Source organism: Oncorhynchus keta, chromosome 25, assembly GCF_023373465.1.
Source record: "Oncorhynchus keta strain PuntledgeMale-10-30-2019 chromosome 25, Oket_V2, whole genome shotgun sequence".
NCBI lineage: Eukaryota > Metazoa > Chordata > Actinopteri > Salmoniformes > Salmonidae > Oncorhynchus > Oncorhynchus keta.
The window spans coordinates 17,599,021-17,623,412 of NC_068445.1; the positions used below are offsets into that span (position 1 = coordinate 17,599,021).

The 24,392-nt window shown below is 40.8% G+C and overlaps 1 protein-coding gene across 3 annotated transcripts in view; it reads left to right on the top strand.

Moving 5' to 3' along the window:
• The window catches only part of LOC118358329 (anthrax toxin receptor 1-like), a 56,393-nt gene extending 32,217 nt beyond the window's left edge, over positions 1 to 24,176 (top strand). For all 3 annotated transcript variants that reach the window (XM_035736016.2, XM_035736015.2, XM_035736017.2), the window contains 5 exons: positions 4,734 to 4,775; positions 6,481 to 6,576; positions 7,667 to 7,834; positions 8,995 to 9,075; positions 21,036 to 24,176. In XM_035736016.2, the coding sequence (XP_035591909.1) occupies positions 4,734 to 4,775; positions 6,481 to 6,576; positions 7,667 to 7,834; positions 8,995 to 9,075; positions 21,036 to 21,449 (801 nt within the window). In that variant the 3' untranslated portion in view covers positions 21,450 to 24,176. The remainder of the gene's footprint in view (positions 1 to 4,733; positions 4,776 to 6,480; positions 6,577 to 7,666; positions 7,835 to 8,994; positions 9,076 to 21,035) is intronic.
• Positions 24,177 to 24,392: the final 216 nt, after the last annotated feature.

Below are 24,392 nucleotides of genomic sequence, written 5' to 3' on the forward strand. Positions count from 1 at the left end.
TCAGACCAGTCAATTTTGCATTTTTGAGCATGTCAAATTTCATATGGTAAATGCACATTGAAACATATTGCAAATGCGCGCGCACTTGCAATATGATTCTATAGTGTAAAAACATCACCTAATGGACATGATGAAATCAACACAACGAGTGATGGAAATGTACAACTATCACTGCCCGGCCATCCTGTGTTCCCATAGCGAGCATTAATATCAGAATGACCGGTAAATGCATTTACAACCATATTTTAATTTTTGGGTTACCAGTTGCACAACAATGCACGTGCATTTGCAATATGATTCTATAGTGAAAAACATCACCTAATGGACATGATGAAATCAACACAACAAGTGATGGAAATGTACAACTATCACTGCTCGGCCATCCTGTGTTCATCAGACCAGTCAATTTCACATTCCTGCAGGATTTTTATAGCATGACAAATTCGTGATGGTACCTGCCCATTGAACCATATTGCAAATGCACAGTGACTTTGCAAAAGTGAGAAAACATAAACAAATGGACATGATGAAATCAACACAACAGGTGATGGAAATGTACAACTATCACTGCTCAGCCATCCTGTGTTCATCAGACCAGTCAATTTTGCATTTTTGAGCATGTCAAATTTCATATGGTAAATGCACATTGAAACATATTGCAAATGCGCGCGCACTTGCAATATGATTCTATAGTGTAAAAACATCACCTAATGGACATGATGAAATCAACACAACGAGTGATGGAAATGTACAACTATCACTGCCCGGCCATCCTGTGTTCCCATAGCGAGCATTAATATCAGAATGACCGCTAAATGCATTTACAACCATATTTTTATTTTTGGGTTACCAGTTGCACAACAATGCACGTGCATTTGCAATATGATTCTATAGTGAAAAACATCACCTAATGGACATGATGAAATCAACACAACAAGTGATGGAAATGTACAACTATCACTGCTCGGCCATCCTGTGTTCATCAGACCAGTCAATTTCACATTCCTGCAGGATTTTTATAGCATGACAAATTCGTGATGGTACCTGCCCATTGAACCATATTGCAAATGCACAGTGACTTTGCAAAAGTGAGAAAACATAAACAAATGGACATGATGAAATCAACACAACAGGTGATGGAAATGTACAACTATCACTGCTCAGCCATCCTGTGTTCATCAGACCAGTCAATTTTGCATTTTTGAGCATGTCAAATTTCATATGGTAAATGCACATTGAAACATATTGCAAATGCGCGCGCACTTGCAATATGATTCTATAGTGAAAAAACATCACCTAATGGACATGATGAAATCAACACAACGAGTGATGGAAATGTACAACTATCACTGCTCGGCCATCCTGTGTCCATCAGACCAGTCAATTTTGCATTTTTGAGCATGTCAAATTTCATATGGTAAATGCACATTGAAACATATTGCAAATGCGCGCACTTGCAATATGATTCTATAGTGAAAAAACATCACCTAATGGACATGATGAAATCAACACAACGAGTGATGGAAATGTACAACTATCACTGCTCGGCCATCCTGTGTCCATCAGACCAGTCAATTTTGCATTTTTGAGCATGTCAAATTTCATATGGTAAATGCACATTGAAACATATTGCAAATGCGCGCGCACTTGCAATATGATTCTATAGTGTAAAAACATCACCTAATGGACATGATGAAATCAACACAACGAGTGATGGAAATGTACAACTATCACTGCCCGGCCATCCTGTGTTCCCATAGCGAGCATTAATATCAGAATGACCGCTAAATGCATTTACAACCATATTTTTATTTTTGGGTTACCAGTTGCACAACAATGCACGTGCATTTGCAATATGATTCTATAGTGAAAAACATCACCTAATGGACATGATGAAATCAACACAACGAGTGATGGAAATGTACAACTATCACTGCTCGGCCATCCTGTGTCCATCAGACCAGTCAATTTTGCATTTTTGAGCATGTCAAATTTCATATGGTAAATGCACATTGAAACATATTGCAAATGCGCGCGCACTTGCAATATGATTCTATAGTGTAAAAACATCACCTAATGGACATGATGAAATCAACACAACGAGTGATGGAAATGTACAACTATCACTGCCCGGCCATCCTGTGTTCCCATAGCGAGCATTAATATCAGAATGACCGGTAAATGCATTTACAACCATATTTTTATTTTTGGGTTACCAGTTGCACAACAATGCACGTGCATTTGCAATATGATTCTATAGTGAAAAAACATCACCTAATGGACATGATGAAATCAACACAACGAGTGATGGAAAGGAACAACTATCACTGCCAGGCCATCCTGTGTTCATCAGGCCAGTCAATTTCACATTCCTGCAGGATTTTTATAGCATGACAAATTCGTGATGGTACCTGCCCATTGAACCATATTGCAAATGCACAGTGACTTTGCAAAAGTGAGAAAACATAAACAAATGGACATGATGAAATCAACACAACGAGTGATGGAAAGGTACAACTCTCACTGCTCGGCCATCCTGTGTTCATCAGACCAGTCAATTTTGCATTTTTGAGCAAGGTCAAATTTCATATGGTAAATGCACATTGAAACATATTGCAAATGCACGTGCACTTGCAATATGATTATATAGTGAAAAAACATCACAAAATGGACATGATGAAGTCAACACAACGAGTGATGGAAAGGAACAACTATCACTGCCCGGCCATCCCGAGTTCATCAGGCCAGTCAATTTTGCATTTCTGCAGGATTTTTGAGCATGTCAAATTTCTTACGTCATTTGGCCCACAAAAAATCCTTATGCACAATTTAAAAAAATATATAAAAAAATATGATAATAAAATTGGACAAAAGTATATTCATACAGTTCTTACGCATGTGTAATTGACAAAAAAATTGAAAGAATTTCAAAAACGGTCCAGAAAGCACTTTTTAAGGGTGTGTGAAGTTTTTACAAAATTTTGACATTTTTGACTTTTGACTTTGACTTCCTATGAAATCATATTGGAATTGGACAAAACATATTCCTTATGCGCATGTAAAAAAAAAAAAAAAAAAATTATGATAATAAAATTGGACAAAAGTATATTCATACAGTTCTTACACATGTGTAATTGACAAAAAATCGAAAGAATTTCGAAAACGGTCCAGAAAGCACTTTTTTATGGGTGTGTGAAGTTTTTACAAAATTTTGACATTTTTGACTTTTGACTTTGACTTCCTATGAAATCATATTGGAATTGGACAAAACATATTCCTTATGCGCATATAAAAAAAATAAAAAAATTATGATAATAAAATTGGACAAAAGTATATTCATACAGTTCTTACACATGTGTAATTGACAAAAAATCGAAAGAATTTCGAAAAACGGTCCAGAAAGCACTTTTTTAAGGGGTGATAAGTTTTTGAAAAAAATTTCATTTTTTCAAAATTTTACTTTTGGACATTAATTTGGGTTACATATCCAATATGAACAACCCCGGTGGAGCGCATTTGCCCCCTGTTGAATTTTTAAAGTGTTACAACTGGCAATTACCATATGGCATTTGCAATACACTTTGGATGAATCAACGCCGAATTGGGTGGTATTGGCCAATGTGTATATGGTTTGTCCGATGCCAATGACATGCCATTCATTTTTGTCCAATACAGGGGGGTATTCCCTTACATGGTGAGAGGGGTTCTATGAGTCAGTGAAGGATGAGACTCTTTGGCCTTTTTTGCCTCTAATTGATTTTATTAGTCCATTATGCCCAGAGGCCACCAGAGGTCAGTGGTAAAGGTGTGCTGAAGTACTTAGTCCCTCTGGTTGAAGTAGTTTGTTCCACTGGAGGTCACAGGACAGTGGTTCTCAGCTCCAAGGTCGAGGACGATATAGCTTCTTTATGCTGTTCTTGTATTTAGACATAAACCGTCGCAGCCAGGCCTGACAAAATGGATCACAATTTAACCACTTTTTTAACCAATTTTCCATCAAGCTTGGAAACAGAAAAGTTGGAAATACGCAGAAAATTTTATTTTTTTATATGTTACTCTCTCTCTCTCTTTTTAGTTCTTGTCAGTTATTTTCAGTGGAAACCCTTGCCTATAGCACTGTTTAGGAGAGTGATGCTATGTTACCATGGGAAATCAGAGAGCATCCCAGCCTTTGGGATTGGGAAGCACAGGGGGAAATAAGTCTAATTTCAAGTAAGGAATATTCATTGCCTTGACCGGGTTAATTTCTTAGTTATAGTTGCTCAACATTTTTTTAGCCATGGATACACCAAGCATGTATTTTCCTATAGATTGAGCAAAGTGAATGAGGAAAATACAGATGATCAATATTTACTAAACATCTCAATGATTTTAATATTCTTATACATCATCACAGGGCTCTGCCAAAATCCAACAGGAGGAGCTGGTATTTAAAAGATGTCCTTTTTTCTGGAACACATTTTACACAGGGTTTCATGAATTTCCTCATAGCTAAAAACAGAAAAACAAGTGAGTGTGGAGCATAGACTCGCATGCCTTTTACTATTCCCCCACCCCCCCTGTAAATAGTAGGAAAAAGGAGAGAGAAAAACAATTCCTGAGCCATGTGTTTTCATGCAACCCTGTTTTTGGCACACATTACTGTGACATATATTTTAATGTGTTTTTGAAGTACATTTGTTTTTTACATTCATGTCACGAGTGTAACCCCCCCCCCCCCTTTCTCACCATAGATTATCCATGAACCCCCACCAGCGGTAGTGGAAGACAGTTCGGTAGGTAAACCCTTGATGTTGATTACTTTTGGGGGGTTAATATATTTTATATCTTCTATTAGTCTCCAGAAGAAAAGTTTCCATTCACTCACTGTTACACAATGATATGGCTGTTAAATTATGTAATGGCCATTAAGCAGAACATAAATACACTTGCAGCCATTTGTTTTATAGTTAAAGTAGTCACATTCTTTTATTTTTATTTTTACTGAACAACAGTTATCCTTGATGTATATTCCCTATCCACGAGAGAAAAAACTAGGCTACAAGGATAGTGGACTGGCTGACATGTAGCACATCCATTTGGAGTTTTTAATAGGTGTAGGAACCCATTGCTTATGGTCCATTTTCTTCAATAACCTCAACTCACTGACCTTTTAATATTCCCCTGGGTTTTATAGACTGACATATGACCAAGATGTTTCTTCCACCCATGTCATGAGGACAACACCCTCCCACTATGAAGCCCTGTCTTTCCCCTCAGCTCATCTTGTCCTAAACCAGCCCTTACTCTCAGCAAACACATTCTGATAAAAAGGCACGAGAGCTTCTTTGAACAGACCCATCTCTGGTCACTGTACAAACTGATAATCCATTTCTATACCTCCCCTGTATGATGATAATAAAGCTGAGAATAATTGTCTGTTTAGATCACTATATGGGATTCCTTTTTTTAGTTTAAGCTTTCAATTAAGGCCTTATTTAAGAGCCATCTGTTTTGGAGTCCCTTTCTTGAGATCCCACTGGGAATTCACTGACTAATCTGATTAATCAAATAATTCTTATATAATATTTTCTTCACAATAATACAGCATCGCAAATGACTCTAGTTACAAAACATTCTCAACTAGCAATGGAATTCTATCCAGGTCATATGTGACTCATTTTTAATGACACAGTTTTTACAGCCCATACTCATTTAATAAGGTTGAAATTATTTTCCTTTTAGTATAAATCCTTTGTTCCATTTTTGGATGCAACTTTGGTTGTAAAGTCAGGAAGGAATAGAGAGGCAGCCAAAAAAGGTGTGTAGTGACAGTCCAATGTACTTTTCTTCTCAACTTGTATATCATAGATGTATCTGTCTTTTTAGAAGTTTGTGTAAGATATTGTCATAAAATCCCCTCATTAACAAGCACATAGAATGTACACAAAAAGTGTGAAGTAATCATCTCCCCCACTCCTCTAATTCAATTAAATCATACAGGAGGTATCTCCTCCAGTTTTCTGTGAAGCTTTTTGCCCATTGTCCGTGTCTCTGTGAGGGCAATGGCGTCAGCCTGTTGTTATTTCCGCCTCCTCTCTGGCAGGCCCTGATCATAGGCCTGATGGATTCGATTAGTGTGAATCTGGGTCTATTAAAGAGCTGAAACATGAGGGGGGCTGTGGGCTCGGTCATTTCCTCTGATCTGACGCATGCCATGGACTGGACGGGAGAAGGCGAGGGGGAGAGAGAGGAGAAGGAGACTAATTTAGACATAAAAAGGAAATCATACCCAGGGCTTGAAATATTAGATTGTGAGTAGGGTATATGAGAGATGGAGAGGCAGAGTGCTTGGTGTATAGGCTGTACCTCAGAACCGACAGTGCCAGTGTTGTATGAAATTATGTATTATCTCACACCCTGAATTTTTATTAACCCTGTCTGGGACATTGTGCAAAGAGTGAAAGAGTGGGACCTTTACACTATCCCCCCCCCCCCCAGGATGAGGAAGAAGATGGGATGCCTAAGAAGAAGTGGCCCACGGTCGATGCCTCCTACTATGGGGGCAGAGGTGTGGGTGGAATCAAAAGGATGGAGGTGAGCTTCGCTGGAACCCGGCTGTATTTAAGCTCTGACAAGCTGATTTCATAATACTGTACTTGCCCTCAATCGCCTGTCAATCTACAGCTGTTCTCTCCATGCTATTTGATCTAGGAACTCTGTTTGACAGATCAGCAATGGCAAACAACCAAGCACACGCTAAGTGGTTGGCCGAGGGCGCCCCCATTCACATCGACGGGGCTGTAGTGGTGCGGGTTGAGAGCTTAAAGTTCCTCGGTGTCCACATCACCAAGGACTTATCATGGTCCAAACACACCAACACAGTTGTGTAGAGGGCACGATAATGCCTCTTCCCCCTCAGGATAATGCCTCTTCCCCCTCAGGATAATGCCTCTTCCCCCTCAGGATAATGCCTCTCCCCCTCAGGATAATGCCTCTTCCCCCTCAGGATAATGCCTCTTCCCCCTCAGGATAATGCCTCTTCCCCCTGGTATAGTAACTGTTCTGCATCTGAACGCAAGGCGCTACAGAGGGTGGTGCGGACGGCCCAGTACGCACCAGTACGCACCAGTACGCACCAGTATGCAGGACCTCTATACCAGGCGCTGTCAGGGGAAGCACCCAAAAATGATCAGACTCCAGCCACCCAAGTCATAGACTGTTTGCTCTGCTATCGCATGGCAAGCAGTACCAATGCACCAAGTCTGGAACCAACAAACCCTGAACAGCTTCTACCCCAAAGCCATAAGACTGCTAAATAGTTAACCAAAGAGCTGGTCAGAGTATCTGCATTGACCCTTTTTGCACTAACTTTTTAGACTCCTCATATACGCTGCTGCTAATGTTCATTATCTATAAATATTTACCTCAATTACCTCGTACACCTGCACCTCGACTCGGTACTGGTACTCCCTGTATATAGCCAAGTTATCGTTACTCATTGTGTATTTGTTCCTTGTGTTATTTTTCCTCAATTTTTCTCTCTGAGTTGTTGGGAAGGGCCCTTAGGTAAGCATTTCACTGTTATGCTTCATAAACAACAGGTGTAGACCGTGACAAATTGAATGTGCCAGGTTGAAATGAAGCGAGACATGTTTAAAAATCTCTGCTTGTTATTATTTGTCAGGTGCGTTGGGGTGAGAAAGGCTCTACTGAGGAGGGAGCCAAACTGGAGAAGGCAAAGAATGCCAGGGTGAAAATGCCTGAGCAGGAGTTCATACAGTCCCCCACCCGCATTCTCAATAATGGCATGCGCAAGCCTCCAGGCCCTCACAAGTGGTACTCACCAATCAAGGTATTGACATGGCCAATATAAAAGAAACGCATTGCACACAAAGCTGTCAAGTGCAATCACATACACAACATGGCTTCCTATATTATATACACTGAGTGTACAATACATTATGAACTTGGCATAGACTGACCAGATGAATACAGGTGAAAGCTATGATCCCTTATTGTTGTTACTTGTTAAATCCACTTACATCAATTTAGTGAAGGGGAGGAGACAGGTTAAAAAAGGATTCTTAAGCCTTGAGACAATTGAGACATGGATTGTGTATGTGTGCCATTCAGAGGGTGAATGTGCAAGACAAAATATTGAAGTGCCTTTGAACAGAGTATGGTAGTATGTGCCAGGCACACAGGCTTGTGTCAAGAACAGCAACGCAGTTTCCCATGTGTATCAAGAATGGTCCACCACCCAAAGAACATCCAGCCAACTTGACACAACTGTGGGAAGCATTGGAGTCAACATGGGCCAGCATCCCTGTGGAACGCTTTTGACACCTTGTAGAGTCCATGCCCCAAAAGATTTGAAGGTTTCCAGAGGGGAGGGTTTTGTATATCTTGTGTATAGACTGATGGGATGGGTTGAAGCTGGAGTTGACTATGTAGGAATTTCATGTGGCATATTTGAGTGTTGGTGTCCTAGTCCTTAGGTGACCACTGGCATGGTGCCCCTACACACAGGTCCAGGAGCTAGTTAAAGGCATTGTTCTATACATCCTGACAGTCAGCAGGGGATAGCTAATATAAACCAGATACACACTTGACTGACCTCCAAGAGACAAGGGCTGCAGAGCTAGCAGTTTTGTGAAGAAAAACAGATTATTTTCCAACCTCTTTTAGCAGTGGCTGGGTCTTTGCAGAATTCACAATGATCAAATATCATTTGTTCAGTCTCTGGCTTTGAGGAGGAAAATTGAAATAATCTGAGTCAGATGTTTTATCATTAAATCGGATTACGATCTACAAAGTGAATCCTCTTGTTGGTGACAGATAGGCATTCAATGACAAAATTGTGGAGTTGTGGTTTGAGTTCGAAAGTATGACTATGGAGTGTAAAATATACATGCTGTATAGTGACTTAGTCACAATACACACAAACCCACAAAAAAACAAAAAGCATCTTAAAAGGTCTTATTGGTATTGTGTACTGCTCTGTGATTGCAGGGCAAATTGGACGCTCTGTGGGTGTTGCTGTCGAAAGGCTATGACCACGTGTCTGTGTTGAGACCACGCCCAGGAGACAAGGTAAGAGCCAACAAGCTGAATACATGTAGACCGAGCAAGGCTCATGTGAGGACAAAAATCAGGCCCACTTATACAAGCCAACTCTGACTGCTTCAGATTGAACCCGGTGCACTCTGAAATACATCATGGTTTCCATGGCAGGAAAACGACTTCTCTTTGCACTTTTCCTGATCCAGAAACCTGTAACCAACTGACATGTGCAGTAACACAATTGTTATGTACAGGAGTCTCTAAAACATACAGTACTTTAGCTATACTATTATATCACCACATGATGTTTATTGACCTGTTTAAATCTCTCAGACCGAAAGGTTCTGAAGTTCATCTATTTAACAAGAAGGTTTTGCCTACCCCAAGTGCATTGAGTGCTTGTCTTTTCCTACTAGCACTGACTTTGCTGAACAACTTTGTTGGGGGAAAGGTACTTGCTACGATTGTGATATTTTGTTGTCTCACCTAGCTATCTACAGATGAATGTACTAATGTAAGTCGCTCTGGATAAGAGTGTCTGCTAAATGACAATGAAATGAAATAAATGAAATAATTATATACACTACCATTCAAAAGTTTGGGGTCACTTAGAAATGTCCTTCTTTTTGAAAGAAAAACTTGTTTTTGTTGTCCATTAAAATAACATCAAATTGATCAGAAATACAGTGTAGACATGTAATGTTGTAAATGACTATGGCTGGAAACGTCAGATTTGTATAATGGAATATTTACGTAGGCGTACAGAGGCCCATTATCAACAACCATCACTCCTGTGTTCCAATGACACGTTGTGTTAGCTATTCCAAGTTGATAATTAATAATTGAGCATTAGAAAACCCTTTTGCAATTATGTTAGCACAGCTGGAAACTTGTGCTGATTAAAGAAGAATTAAAACTGTCCTTCTTTAGACTAGTTGAGTATCTGGTGCAGATTCGATTACAGGCTCAAAATGACCAGAAACAAAGACCTTTCTTCTGAAACTCATCAGTCTATTCTTGTTCTGAGAAATGAAGGCTATTCCATGTGAGAAATTGCCAAGAAACTGAAGATCTTGTACAACGCTGTGTACTACTCCCTTCACAGAACAGTGCAAACTGGCGCTAACCAGAATAGAAGGAGGAGTGGGAGGCCCCGGTGCACAACTGAGCAAGAGGACAAGTACATTAGAGTGTCTAGTTGAGGACTCGCCTCACGAGTCCTCAACTGTCAGCTTCAATAAATAGTACCCGCAAAGCACCAGTCTCAATGTCAACAGTGAAGAGGCGACTCCCCCAGATCATCACAGTGGGTGCAAGACATTGTGGCTTGTAGGCCTCTCCAGGTCTCACACCCACTGAAATTTGGTGGATCGGTGATGATCTGGGGTGCTTCAGCAAAGCTGGAATCGGGCAGATTTGTCTTTGTGAAGGAAGCATGAATCAAGCCACGTACAAGGTTGTCCTGGAAGGAAACTTTCTTCCTTCTGCTCTGACAATGTTCCCCAACTCTGAGGATTGTTTTTTCCAGCAGGACAATGCTCCATGCCACACAGCCAGGTTAATCAAGGTGTGGATGGAGGACCACCAGATAAAGACCCCGTCAGATCAAGACCCTGAACCAGCCCAATCTCCAGACCTGAACCCCATTGAAAACCTCTGGAATGTGATCAAGAGGAAGATGGATGGTCACAAGCCATCAAACAAAGCCAAGCTGCTTGAATTTCTTTTGCGCCAGGAGAAGCATAAAGTCCCCCAACATCGATGTGAAAGACTGGTGGAGGGCATTTCAAGACACATGAAAGCTGTGATTGAAAATCAGGGTTATTCCACCAAATATTTATTTCTGAACTCTTCCTAAATTAAAACATTAGTATTGTGCTGTTTAAAAATGTCTTTGCATTATTCGAGGTCTGACAATACTGCATATAATTTATTTTGACCAGTTGTCATTTTCTGCAAATAAATGCTCTAAATTACTATATTTATTAGGAATTTGGGAGAACTGTTGTCAGTAGTTTATAGAATAAAACAATGTTAATTTTACCCAAACACATACCTATAAATAGTAAAACCAGAGAAACTGATATTTTTGCAGTGGTCTTAATTTATTCTGGAGCTGTATATAGACAGTACCAGTCAAAGGTTTGGACACCTATTCATTGAAGGGTTTTTCTTTATTTTTTTATTTTTTTTAACTATTTTCTATATTGTAGAATAATATTGAAGACATCAAAACTAGGAAATAACACATATGGAAAGTAGCCATTTTAGATTCTTCAAAGTAGCCACCGTTTGCCTTGATGACAGCTTTGCACACTCTTTGCATTCTCTCAACCAACTTCATGAGGAACATATGCTGAGCACTTGTTGGCTGCTTTTCCTTCTCTGTGTTCCAACTCATCCCAAACCATCTCAATTGGTTTGAGGTCAGGTGATTGTGTGGCCAGGTCATCTGATGCAGCACTCCATCACTCTCCTTCTTGCTCAAATAGCCCTTACACAGCCTGGAGGTGTGTTGGGTCATTGTCCTGTTGAATAACAGATAATAGTCCCACTAAGCGCAAATCAGATGGGATGATATATCGCTGCAGAATGCTTTGGTAGCCATGCTGCTTAAGTGTGCCTTGAAGTCTAAATAAATCACAGACAGTGTCCCCTGCAAAGCACCATCACACCACCACCTCCAGGCTCCATGGTGGGAACCACACATGCGGATATCCTTCTGTAGCTCAGTTGGTAGAGCATGGCGCTTGTAACGCCAGGGTAGTGGGTTCGATCCCCGGGACCACCCATACGTAGAATGTATGCACACATGACTGTAAGTCGCTTTGGATAAAAGCGTCTGCTAAATGGCATATATTATTATATTATTATATTATATCATCCGTTCACCTACTCTGCATCTCTCAAAGACACAGCGGTTGGGACAAAAAATCTCAAATTTGGACTCATCAGACCAAAGTACAGATTTCCACCGGTCTAATGTCCCTTGCGCGTGTTTCTTGGCCCAATCAAGTCTCTTCTTGTTATTGGTGTCCTTTTAGTAGTGATTTCTTTGCAGCAATTTGACCATGGAGGCCGGATTGGCGCAGTCTCCTCTGAGCAGTTGATGTTGAGATCTGTCTGTTACTTGAACTCTGAAGCATTTATTTGGTCTGCAATTTCTGAGGCTGATAGCTCTAACTTATCCTCTGCAGCAGAGGTAACTCTGGGTCTTCCTTTCCTGTGGCGGTCCTCATGAGAGACAGTTTCATCATAGCGCTTGATGATTTTTGCAACTGCTCTTGAAGAAACTTTAAAATTTCTTGAAATGTTCCAGATTGACTGACCTTCATGTCTTAAAGTAATGATGGACTGTCGTTTCTCTTTGCTTATTTGAGCTGTTCTTGCCATAATATGGACTTGCTCTTTTACCAAATAGGGCTATCTTCTGCATACCACCTCTGCCTTCTCACAACACAACTGATTGGCTCAAACCTGTTAATTGAAATGCATTCCAGGTGACTACCTCATGAAGCTGTTTGAGAGAATGCCAAGAGTGTGCAAAGCTTTGAAGAATCTCAAATACAAAATATTTGTTGATTTGTTTAAAACTTTTTGGGGGGTTACTACATTATTTCATGAGTTATTTCATAGTTTTATGTCACGTGCACAAGTACAGTGAAATGCCTTTCTTGCATTTTTACTTGTAATTTAGGTATATTGGTTAGAAAATGTACCTTTTTTATTTTTTTATTTTCACCCCCTTTTTCGTGGTATCCAATTGGTAGTAGTTAGTCTTGTCTCATCGCTGCAACTCCCGTACGGACTCGGGAAAGGCGAAGGTCGAGAGCCACGCGTCCTCCGAAACCGCACTGCTTCTTGACACAATGCCCATTCAACCTGGAAGCCAGCCGCGCCAATATGTCGGAGGAAACGCCGTACACCTGGTGACCGTGTCAGCGTGCACTGTGCCCGGCCCGCCACAGGAGTCGCTAGTGTGCGGTGAGACAAGGATATCCCTGCCTGCCAAACCCTCCCTAACCCCCTGGAGCCAATTGTGCGCCGCCCCATGGGCCTCCCCGGTCGCGGCCAGCTGTGACAAAGCCTGGACTCGAACCCAGAATCTCTAGTTGCACAGCTAGCACTGCAATACAGTGCCTTAGACCACTGTGCCACTCGGGTAGGCAATAGACTCGGGAGGCAATATAATTAACCCCATCACTCCCACCACCTCCATAAAGCCAGTCTGTTTTTATTTGGTGACTCATGAATCAGGCTTTGCATAGGGGTTGGCAGGAGTACATTTTGAAACAACAGAAAATGTAGCAACCGAAATAGGCACAGCTGTTAGCAATAAAGCAGACATAGAAAGAGAGAACTGAAGGGAAAACTGACTTCAGAAACTAGACATAATGTATCCCAATTTAATGAATTCACCCCCCGTCCGCTCAACTCACTTTAGAGGGTGATATCTACTAAGCTAACATATGGAATTGTTTTCAGATGGTTATACCATTGATCATTTTGCTATTTTATTTTAGAACCCCTGTAGGCATAAACAAAGTATAAAAACATTATTTGATGAAACATTGAATTTGGCCTTACTGCTGTTAACCCATAGAAATGCATTGAATAACACATTCATACATTGGAAAACAGTCAAAAAAAACAAATCAAAAGGAAGAATGTTTGTTTTTAAGTGTTTGTCCTGTATCTGAGTGATATGAGAAAGCTAAGGTGTTATATATATATATTTGTTTTTACATATATTTAACCCCTTTTGTTTTGGCACATTCTACCCAATATTCACTTGTATTCATTTCTACCACCCAGTACCGGGTTACCTTCAGACGACTCTTGTGGAGCCTCTGAGTCTCAGGTTTCGATAGTGAGATCCAAATAGTTACTAGCTCAAACAATTCTGATTCAGTGGATTGCGACCATTGAGCTATTAAAGAAATGGACACAGCGTCCAAGATGACCAACCGTTGTTTTCAACGTACACTACTCACACTCACATACGCCATTTCCAATTTGCTGCCATCTTTCTAGATCCGGTTTTACTGGGATTACTATGCATATGGACAGACAGCTGGATCATGCGAACATTCTCCAGGAACTCAGCCAGCTCAGGGAGTGTGCCAAGCATGTGGACAGCTAAACAAACCAACCACCACTTCCCCCTCGCCAGCTGGGCTCATAACGTCAGAGTATGAATATAAAATGTTCCTATCTTCGGCTGTGAGTGATGGGGGGGGCGGCATCAGCGACAGTCATTTGAATAATTCAATGCATGTTATGACTAAAGTCTCTTATTAGGAATTTTCTAATTTGGCTTCTCTATGGGGCCGTCTATGGGAATTGTCTTGCTGGGCCGTAGGTTAGTTAACTATCCTCTGGTAATTTGAAAGCGTGCTTCCAGACCGGAATCCTGGGCCTTGATGTGATGCAGCCCATGCAAAAACAGGAAGTCTCTAGTGTAAACACACAGGGTTTTATTTAATCAAATGTGTTGATGTCAACAATTTTTCGCGCGGCCACGGACATCGACCTCAGATGTTTTTAACAGAAGGTAAATTAAATATAACCCCTCTTGACAACTCCTCCTCCCAGACTGGCTGACCTCTACTGTTCAGAGCCTGTCCTTGGAGAGTTACAGGCTTGTGATAAGAGCTGTGGTCTGGTGTGACTGGGCTGGGGGCTGGGAGGGAGAACAGAGAGGAATATTGCTCCTTCACTTAAACCTGAATTAATGTTTAGCTATTCAGGGTGGATGGAACTGAAGTGCATTGTCAGCAAAGTTCTTCAATCATGTCATCTGAGAGATGGGCACAAACAATGATTTCTGCAAAGATATTTGCATTTTCCAAAGATTTTGGCAATATTGTGCAATGTGGCTTATTTATTCGTTTTCTTCCGTGTATATAACGCCATGTGGGTTATTGTGTGACTTGTTGATGAGTGTGAGGATATTACAGTACACTCTTAGAAAAAAAGGTGCTATCTAGAACCAAAAATAACCACTTTTTTGTTCCATGTAGAACCCTTTTGGGTTCCCTTTCCACAGAGGTTTCTACATGGAACAAAAAAAGAGTTCTCCTATGGGGACAGCCGCAGAGCCCTTTTGGAACCCTTTTTGTGTGTAAGGTACCCAGCAGGGCGAGGGTAAGCACTGGGGCATGCAGGGGGCACATGAAAGGTTTTGGACACTGACTGCAAACAAAGACCAATGCAGTTTTCTTAGGTAGAACTGTTTACTGCAGCTCCATTGGCCTGCACTCTCCACCGTAAGATGGTGACGAGAGACAGTGGAAATGACACAGAGACATCAGAAAATGTGGAACGTTGTCATGACTCATGACATTGCCTTAAGCAAAGCATAGCACATGAGAAAAAAGCTACAAAATAAAAATTACACTATTGCCTATCACACTATAGATGACTGCTGGCTTTAATCACCACTAAGCCTTTCATAATTAAAAGTAGGAGTTCAACCTTCAGAAAGCTGTTAATTAGTACACAGGAAGCTAGGCGGAGAGCTCTAGTTTTCTTGTTGACTCTCAGTGAACAAGGCTGCTCTGGTTGCAATTAAGATCTCAAGTCAAGGCATTTGTTTTTAGTTCCCCTCAAATCAATGCATCTACGAGGGACAGAAACTGGTCAGGATACAATCAAAAATGCCTCTGGACATTACCTACTCAGTCCAATGCCCTTTATCCAATTTTCCAGTGCCCTGACAGTGCTAGTCGGGAGAGAGCTGAGCCCATGCTTCCTCCGCTGCCCCTGTGTTGGGGCTGTAGTGATTTCAATTAGAGACAAGGAAAACATTGATGTGGTGACATTAGGGTTGCAAAGCTACTGGTCATTTATCAAACTTACCAGAATCTTCAGTAATTTTGCCATTGATTTCTTGTTAATTACCAATCTTTAAAAAAAATATATCCATATATAGTATTCATTTTTATATCGGTGTCAATATTGTTCATGAGTTTCTAGCAGATAGACCATATGTTCAAGAGAACATTGCCAAATTAATTAAATAATCATTGGCAATATTTTCAATCAACTCTTTCAACTATTGACTTTTTTCACAAACGCCACCAGTGTGACGCATATTGACATAGTGCATGTGCATTTCTAAAGTATATTTAATGCTTAAACCCTCATATCAAACACCAATGGTATTCACTAAGTTGCTGGTTTATATTTAGGATAATGTTTTACGTCTTTGTCATACCTATTATTTTAAAATCATCTAATTTAATCTTCCACGTGATAAGGCCGCACAGACGACCAGAGATAATTATAGACACCTGTGATAATCTGCTGTACTCAAGGGCCACTAAAAGTGTGCGCAAGATGGCAATTGGCAAATTTAGCATGGTGGCAGCACTTTTAATTTGTTTGTTTTAAACATCACTGGAAATAATTGCATCTGCATCTAGATGAAAGAATGGTGAATTCTCAGCAACTTCTCAGTCCTGCCAACACTTTTGATGGCATCCAGCACTTCGGATTTGGAAGGAATGTTATATACCAAACTTTCAATAGACCATGGCACAAACCAAAACGATCATCCAAGACCAGTAAGAAATCACAAATTAATTGTGGAGATCTTATAAAAACTCTATGCCTTCTCCTATTGAGTGATATCCATCAATGCCCTCCACCTCAGTTTATCACAAACACCATTAAACGGCCTATGCACCTCCTGCAAAAGTTGGGTTGAGACTAACTGCAAAGCTTTGGTATGTTTGGAATGCGTGCAGTTGATTAATCTAAAATGCAGCCGTCCTAGATTTGGGCATGGGGTCAATGAAACTTACCTTCGCTGTCGGTGTGCTGTACCGCGGGGTGTGTGAGCATCGAAGGTGGAGTGTGACCAGAGGACTCACCTAGGATGGAGAGCGCACCAGAGGAGGGGGGCTCCACAGCAGCGCACAGGCCACCAGAGGCGGGGGACGTGGTGGTGAGGACGACAGAGCAGCGGTAGGTGAGCTGGCAATGCGTGCACCTGGGGAGGGGTGCTCCATAGCAGCAGAGGTGGTTACAAGTGGATCGGGAATTCAGCGAGGTTTACATTTAAACGTCAGAAGCCTACTACTGAAAATGGATGAGATCTGCCTGTTGGTTCGCAAATCAGAGGTGGGTGACTTATGTTTTACAGAGAAGGTGGGATTCATCTGTTCGTGACTCAGAAATTGAGATGGGCAATTACTCTGTCAGGAAGGATCGGAATCAGAACGGTGGGGGTTTATTTGCCTTTGTAAGCTCGAATATTGCTTATAAAGTCAGTTTGGATTTAATCGATGATGTGGACATTGTCTGGCTGGATGTCTGGTTTCCCAATAACAAGACGATTTTTGTTGGGTGTGTTACGGCCTGCCAATCAGAATGCATTCTATTAAGGTCTCTAAATTGTCAAACTGTAGTGATTCCCTGGTGAAGGAAATCATTTTGTTAGGTGATTTCAATACTGATGTCTGCAAAAGGGATAACCCAACCTGGATAGCCCAACCGGATGACTATATTTATGCACTTCTGTATACCATTTGCTCTGACCCAAATGATAAAAGATCCCACCAGGGTATGTGAAACAGTGCAAAGTATGATTTGACTAAAAATTGTTGTCTGATTTTTATTACATTTTGCACAAGGAGAGTTTTTAAAGATGTATTTAGGTGTCACTAAACTGTTAGACAACAGTGTTGAAATGTTTAGGGAGCAAGTGGGTAAACTTGACTGGTCACCTGTGCTGGATAGTGTAGGGGTAGACAGTGCCTGGGAAGCGAAATGTAGATTCCTTGATGTGGTGAATGTGATGGCTCCCCTAAGACGGGTCAGGGTAAAGCAGAGCGAGCCCTTGGTTTAATCATGACATTCTAGACTCAAGAGCAGCCTGATTCTTCTCCTATATAAACGTCACAAATGAAGCACAGAGAAGGATGGATGAAGCTAAGTGGGGTTACTTTGCTGATTTTTAAAATCATTGAGAGCAAAAATTACCCTAAAAAGCTTTGGAAATCATTTTAAGGAACTATGTTGTAGTAGTTCTACCAAAAACAAACTAAACAGTATTGAACTGAACATCAGGGGGAAAATTTTATTTGATTTATTTTAACTTCTGTTGCCAGTAAGCTGATAAGCAAGCTGCCCACCAGTTCTGGTTTGTACGGAAACAATCAAGTCAATAAGTATTATGCAGAGCCAAACATTCTCTTTTGTAAAGGTAGCAACAGCTAAAATAGCCAGTACACTAGCGAAGCTTAAATGCTCAAAAACCACAGGCCTGGATAATATTCCTGTGAGGTTTCTTAGAGATTCTGCTGATATTATTATCTATATTGTTAATCTTTCTGTTGAACAAGGCATCTTTCCCAGGGACTAAACAAGCTAAAGTTATACCTCTGTATAAGGGGATAAAGTCTGACCCTGGGAATTATAGGCCTGTATCTATCCTCGGTATACCATCAAAGATCCTGGAGAGATTTGTACATAAGCAAATTTATGAATATGTCAACCAAGTCTAATGTATGATTTTCAGTCAGGGTTCAGAGAAACATACTCCACTTATTCACATCTACTTTACTTGACTGACTTAATCAGGAAAGAGATTGATGAGGGAAATCTGTGTGGAATGGTACTGCTTGACCAACAGAAGGCCTTTGATACAGTTAACCACTGTCTCCTAATCTCCAAACTAGAGGCACTAGGGTTAAGCAGTATCCCTATGGGCTAGGTAAAGTCCTATTTGTCAGGTAGGGAGCAAGTGGAAGAGGTTAATGGTTCACTGTCTCTGACAAAACCAATTAGTTTTGGCATTCTGCAAGGGAGCGTGCTTGGGCCTCTACTGTTATAAACGATATGAACGATGCTTGTTCTTGCCGTCTTTTCCTTTATGCGGATGACTATACATTTATGTTGTCTCATAAAAGTAAAAATATGTTGGAGAGCATACTTAGCACAGAGCTTACTAACATTAACAAATGGCTTAGAGATGATGCGCTGCACTTAAGTAAAACTGGCGCAGTTATTTTTGGGTCCAGACCTAAATTGTGTAGGTCCTCTGAAATCAGAGTGGAGTTAGGGAGTGAGGTGCTGACTACTAAAATCTCTGTTAGCTACCTGGGACGCATCCTTGATGTAAGCCTGGGAGGTGTGAGCATGGACACTAAAGTGCTAGGGAAGGTTATGGCGGCCAGGACTGCGTTTTGGCTAAAAAAGTCCAAGTGGTTTGACAAGGACTCCATGAATGTTAGCCACTGCCCTCATTCAATGCCATTTTGACTATGCTAGTACTTCCTGGTTTGGGGGCTTATCTAAGCTTCTGAAGGGGAAGCTTCAGATTGCCCAGAACAAGCTGATCAGGGTAGTACTGAAAGTGAGTCCATGGACTGGGTTTGGTTTACAGGAGTAATCTAACTAATTACTTTCTCCATATTAGGGATGCACACTCACTCACAGCACCTGATCAGGTGTTGCAAATGTGTGCTTATACAGGTTCAGGAGTAATGCTGGGAAAGGTATTTTCTTGTATACAGGAGCCTCGGAGAGGAATTGCCTCTGCCCATAAAAACTGAAAACTGTCCAGTGTGGGCAGCTTTAAAAATAAAGTAAAAAAACTGTTTGATGCCTTCTGTGCCCATTTAGAATGTACTATACGATGTAATTGCAATGATAAGATATGTTCCTCTGCTTTGTTTTAGTTTTATAATCATCTCGCTGTCATACTGTGTTCAACAATGTTGCATCTTGCCTAGCCATCTTGTCTCAAGAAGACCACAATGGAAATAAGTCCCAGACTGTATGTGCCTGTTTTTTAAAATGTTTGAATTAATAAACTAAACACTAGATGTCTTGTGATAATTACATACAATCCTTATAAGATACCAAAATTCTGGTAGTCAGCAGTAGACATCCTAATAGCGTTCCAGAAAGGTGTAGAATCTATCCCAAGGTGCATTGAAGCTGTTCTGGCTTGTGGTGACGCAACGCCCTATTAAGACACTTTTATGTTGGCGTTTCCTAATGTTCCAAACCACTGGCTATTGTTTAGAATATAAATACATTAATCTTCAATCATAGGTACTTTCTGATCTTTGTCCTTTTAAGGATTAGGACTTTGACATTGTTTAGCATGGGATAGCATCACAAATATCTTCTTTTGAGGATTTTTTTTTTGCAGCAAGGATATTTCTTTGGATTTAGCACTGACACTATGCAGACATGAATCATGAGGGGAAATCAGAGAATATGTGTTTGTCTCCCCAACCCAGCGATATGAAACAGAAGTGTAGACAACGGACAATGTACATGCCCTTAAAAAGTTGGTTGCCGTAATGTAGGAACATCTAGTGTAGTGATCAGTCCATTCCACGTTGTTATGCCTCCAGATTTATTTTATTTAACAGCAAATTCAACTGACCAGCTCACCTGACAAAGCAATAAAATAAAAGTGTGTCAGTGGAGGCTGCTGAGGGGAGGACAGCTCATAATAATGGCTGGAACGGCGCGAATGGAATGGCAGCAAACATGCTTGACGTATTTGATACCATTCTACTGATTCCGCTCCAGGCAATACCATGTGCCCGTCCTTCCCAATTTAAGGTGTCTTGTCACTGGTGTCTGTGGAACATCAATGTGACTGACATTCCTAATTTTAATCCTGAGCTCTGTCTCTCAAGCCACTTTTGTACCTGGTTCAAACATGCGTCATTTGCCCTGATCTTGTCCTCATTCTGATGTGCCCACAATTTTTGACAGTTGTAGTTAAAAGACACATTGGGAACTGATTTTGATCAGATCTTATAAGTATAAACGGCCAAGATCAGGATGAAGGACTCATGTTAGCGGCAGGTATAAACAGGGCTTTAGATATGTATGGAGACTGGATAATGCATACCTTTTTAATGCCTTTTACTATGAAGCACACCACCTCTACAACAGACCAGTGGATTCAGAAGTAGTACATTGCGTTTTTCTCACCTTGTCTCTGTCTTACATTTCAGGGCCGATGCATGAACTTCACCCGGGTCAAGTTCAATCCTCCTCCTCGCTACCCCCACTACAACCAACATTCAGCCACCATCTACACACCTCCAAGAGGATCTAGTCCACCGCCTCCCCAAGGCATGCTCCCCCCTCCCCCCAACAGCCCCCCAGCATCCCCTTCACCATCCTCCACCTCCACACTGCCCTCAACACCCCCTCCTTTTTTTACTATTACACCTCCACCTTACACTCCTCCTCCAACTCGAGCCCTTCCTCCAACCACTCTGTATATATCCCCTCCTCCTATGTGCCCCCCCTCCCCTCCACCACCTGCATCCCCAACCGGCGCTCTACCCCCTCCACCAGGACGAGGCTCCCTGCCACCACCTCCTACCCGCCCACCACCATGCCCATCTGTAGATCCTCAGTAGTGATTGGAAGAGAGAGGGACACGGGATGACTAGGACAAGGAAGATCAACAGGAATTTGTCCTGTCTCCCTAAGTCTTTGACTGTCCCCTCATTCCACTGCCAGTCAGGATATCTGTGTGGCTCACACCACAAACAACCAGCTGATGACTTGTCAACTATTTGTCTACAGTGGCCCATGTACACATCTAGGTCAATAGTACAAAGATAAGTTGTACTTAAGGTTCTACAGACGTCTCCTGATGGACAGCTTTCCTCATAGAAATACATCTATGTTGTCCATAGATGACCAGGTCTGTTACCTTGTCAAGTTCATGAGGGCTAAGCTCATCTCTTCCATTCTAGAACCAACAAGAATGGGTGGATATCGTTGTGACAAAGCAAAGCCAAGTATTGGATGTTTGCCTCTTTTTCAAAAAACTTTAGGCTCTAGAGAGTTTGCATTATATTAGGTATTATATTCAGAAAAGAATGGAGAGATGTCTCCAAATGACATTCCAATAATGTATCAGTCTGAATTTTATACATTTAATATTTGTTTCTCACAGACAAATAAGTTATTATGAGCAGCGGAATGATTTTTTTGCCTGTGGTAGTTTCTTTAGAGATTAGCCAAACTAAATCCAGTAAGTAAATGTAATATCTCGATGAATCCCAAAGTCCCAGTGCCAATCACCCTGCTGCACTGCACAATTGTCAAGTCAATGGCAGGTTTGCATAATGTCAGCATAGAGGATGATTTAGTGCCTTATTGAGCCTTTTAAATGGGCAGTGTCGTTAATGTGATTTTTCCATGGTTTTTTTGTATTTTTAGTATTCTAGACTATAATGTCGAAAGTACACTCTGAAATGATTATAATGGCCTTTTTGTGTAAGAACTGCTAAACCTTTTTTTTTTTTTTTTTTTTTTTTTTTAATCTACACACCCACACGATCAGTCTGAGCATTTCAATGGCAAAAGAAGGCTCAGTGAAATAAATGATAGAACATACAATACCAGTCAAAAGCTGGGACACACCTAGTTATTCCAGGGTTTTTCTTTGTTTACTATTTTCTACATTGTAGAATAATAGTGAAGATATCAAAACTATGAAATAACACATGGAATCATGTAGTAACCACAAAAAGTGTTAAACAAATCAAAGTATATTTGAGATTCTTCAAAGTAGCCACCCTTTGCCAAGAGTGCAAAGCTGTCAAAGGCATTCTCTCAACCAGCTTCATGCGGTAGTCACATGCAATGCATTTCAATTAAGAGATGTGCCTTGTTAATTTGTCTTGCCAAATTACGTCAAGAACAGCTAAAATAAGCAAAGAGAAATGCCAGTCCATTACTTTAAGTCAATGTGAAAAATTAAGAACTTTGAAAGGTTCCTCAAGTGCAGTCGCAAAAACCATCAAGGGTTATGATGAAACTGGCTCTCATGGGGACGCCAGAGGAAAGGAAGACCCAGAGTCACCTCTGCTGCAGAGGATAAGTTCATTAGAGTTAACTGCACCTCAGATCGCAGACCAAATAAATGCATCACAGAGTTCAAGTAACAGACAGATCTCAACATCAACTGTTAAGAGGAGACTGCCTGAATAAGGCCTTCATGGTCGAATTGCTGCAAAGACACCACTACTGAAGGACACCAACAAGAAGACGAGACTTGCTTGGGCCAAGAAACACAAGCAATGGACATTAGACTGGTGGAAATCTGTTCTTTGGTCTGATGAGATTTTTGGTTCCAACCTCCGTGTCTTTATGAGACGCAGAGTAGGTGAATGGATGATCTCTGCGTGTGTGGTTCCCACGGTGAAGCATGGAAGAGGTGTGATTGTGTGGGGGTGCTTTGTTGGTGACACTGTCAGTGATTTATTTAGAACTCAAGGCACACATAACCAGCATGGCTACCACAGCATTCTGCAGCCATATGCCATCCCATCTGATTTGCACTTAGTGGGACTATCGTTTGTTTTTGAACAGGACAATGACCCAACAGACCTCCAGGCTGTGTAAGGGCTATTTGACCAAGAAGGAGAGTGATGGAGTGCTGCATCAGATGACCTGGCCTGCACAATCACCTGACCTCAACCCAATTGAGATGGTTTGGGATGAGTTGGACTGCAGAGTGAAGGAAAAGCAGCCAACAAGTGCTCAGCATATGTGGGAACTCCTTCAAGAGGTTTGTAAAAGCATTCCATGTGAAGCTGGTTAAGAGAATGCCAAGAGTGTGCAAAGCTGTCATTAAGGTAAAGGCTAGCTACTTTTTTAGGAATTTGTTTAATACTTTTTTGGGTTACTACATGATTCCATATGTGTTATTTCATAGTTTGATGTTTTTGCTATTATTCTACAATGTAGAAAATAGTAAAAATAAAGAGAAACCCTTGAATAGGGTATGTAGGTATGTCCAAACGTACTGTATATTTGGAGTTATTTTCAATAAACACACAGTGATTTATTAGACATACATTGATGATATAAAAATTCAAAAGACTGCATGGGGCTTTAATTAAAAACACAATATTATCTGAGAGCAATTACATTCCTGTGGTTTAAGTAATTTGTTAATGCATGTAACAGTGTTTGATTAATTAATGGGTGTTTGTTAGTTTATCATTCATAACATTTTTTTTGTATACATTGTGTATAAATGTCTGTTTCTTTGTATTGTTCACTCAGCATTGGAGTATGGTTGTCACAGTGAACAAATTAATTATTGCAAATAAATGAACGTAAATGTGTGCAAACGAGTCCTCAATTAACAATTATATGACATTCCTGTCAGCAGTATTAATGGTTAATGTGACATAGTTGGGTTTCATTTTGTATACGCTATATATACAAAAGTATGTGGACACCCCTTCAAATGAGTGGATATGGATATTTCAGCCACACCCGTTGCTAACAGATGTATAAAATCGAGCACACAGCCATGCAATCTTGATAGAGAAACAGAA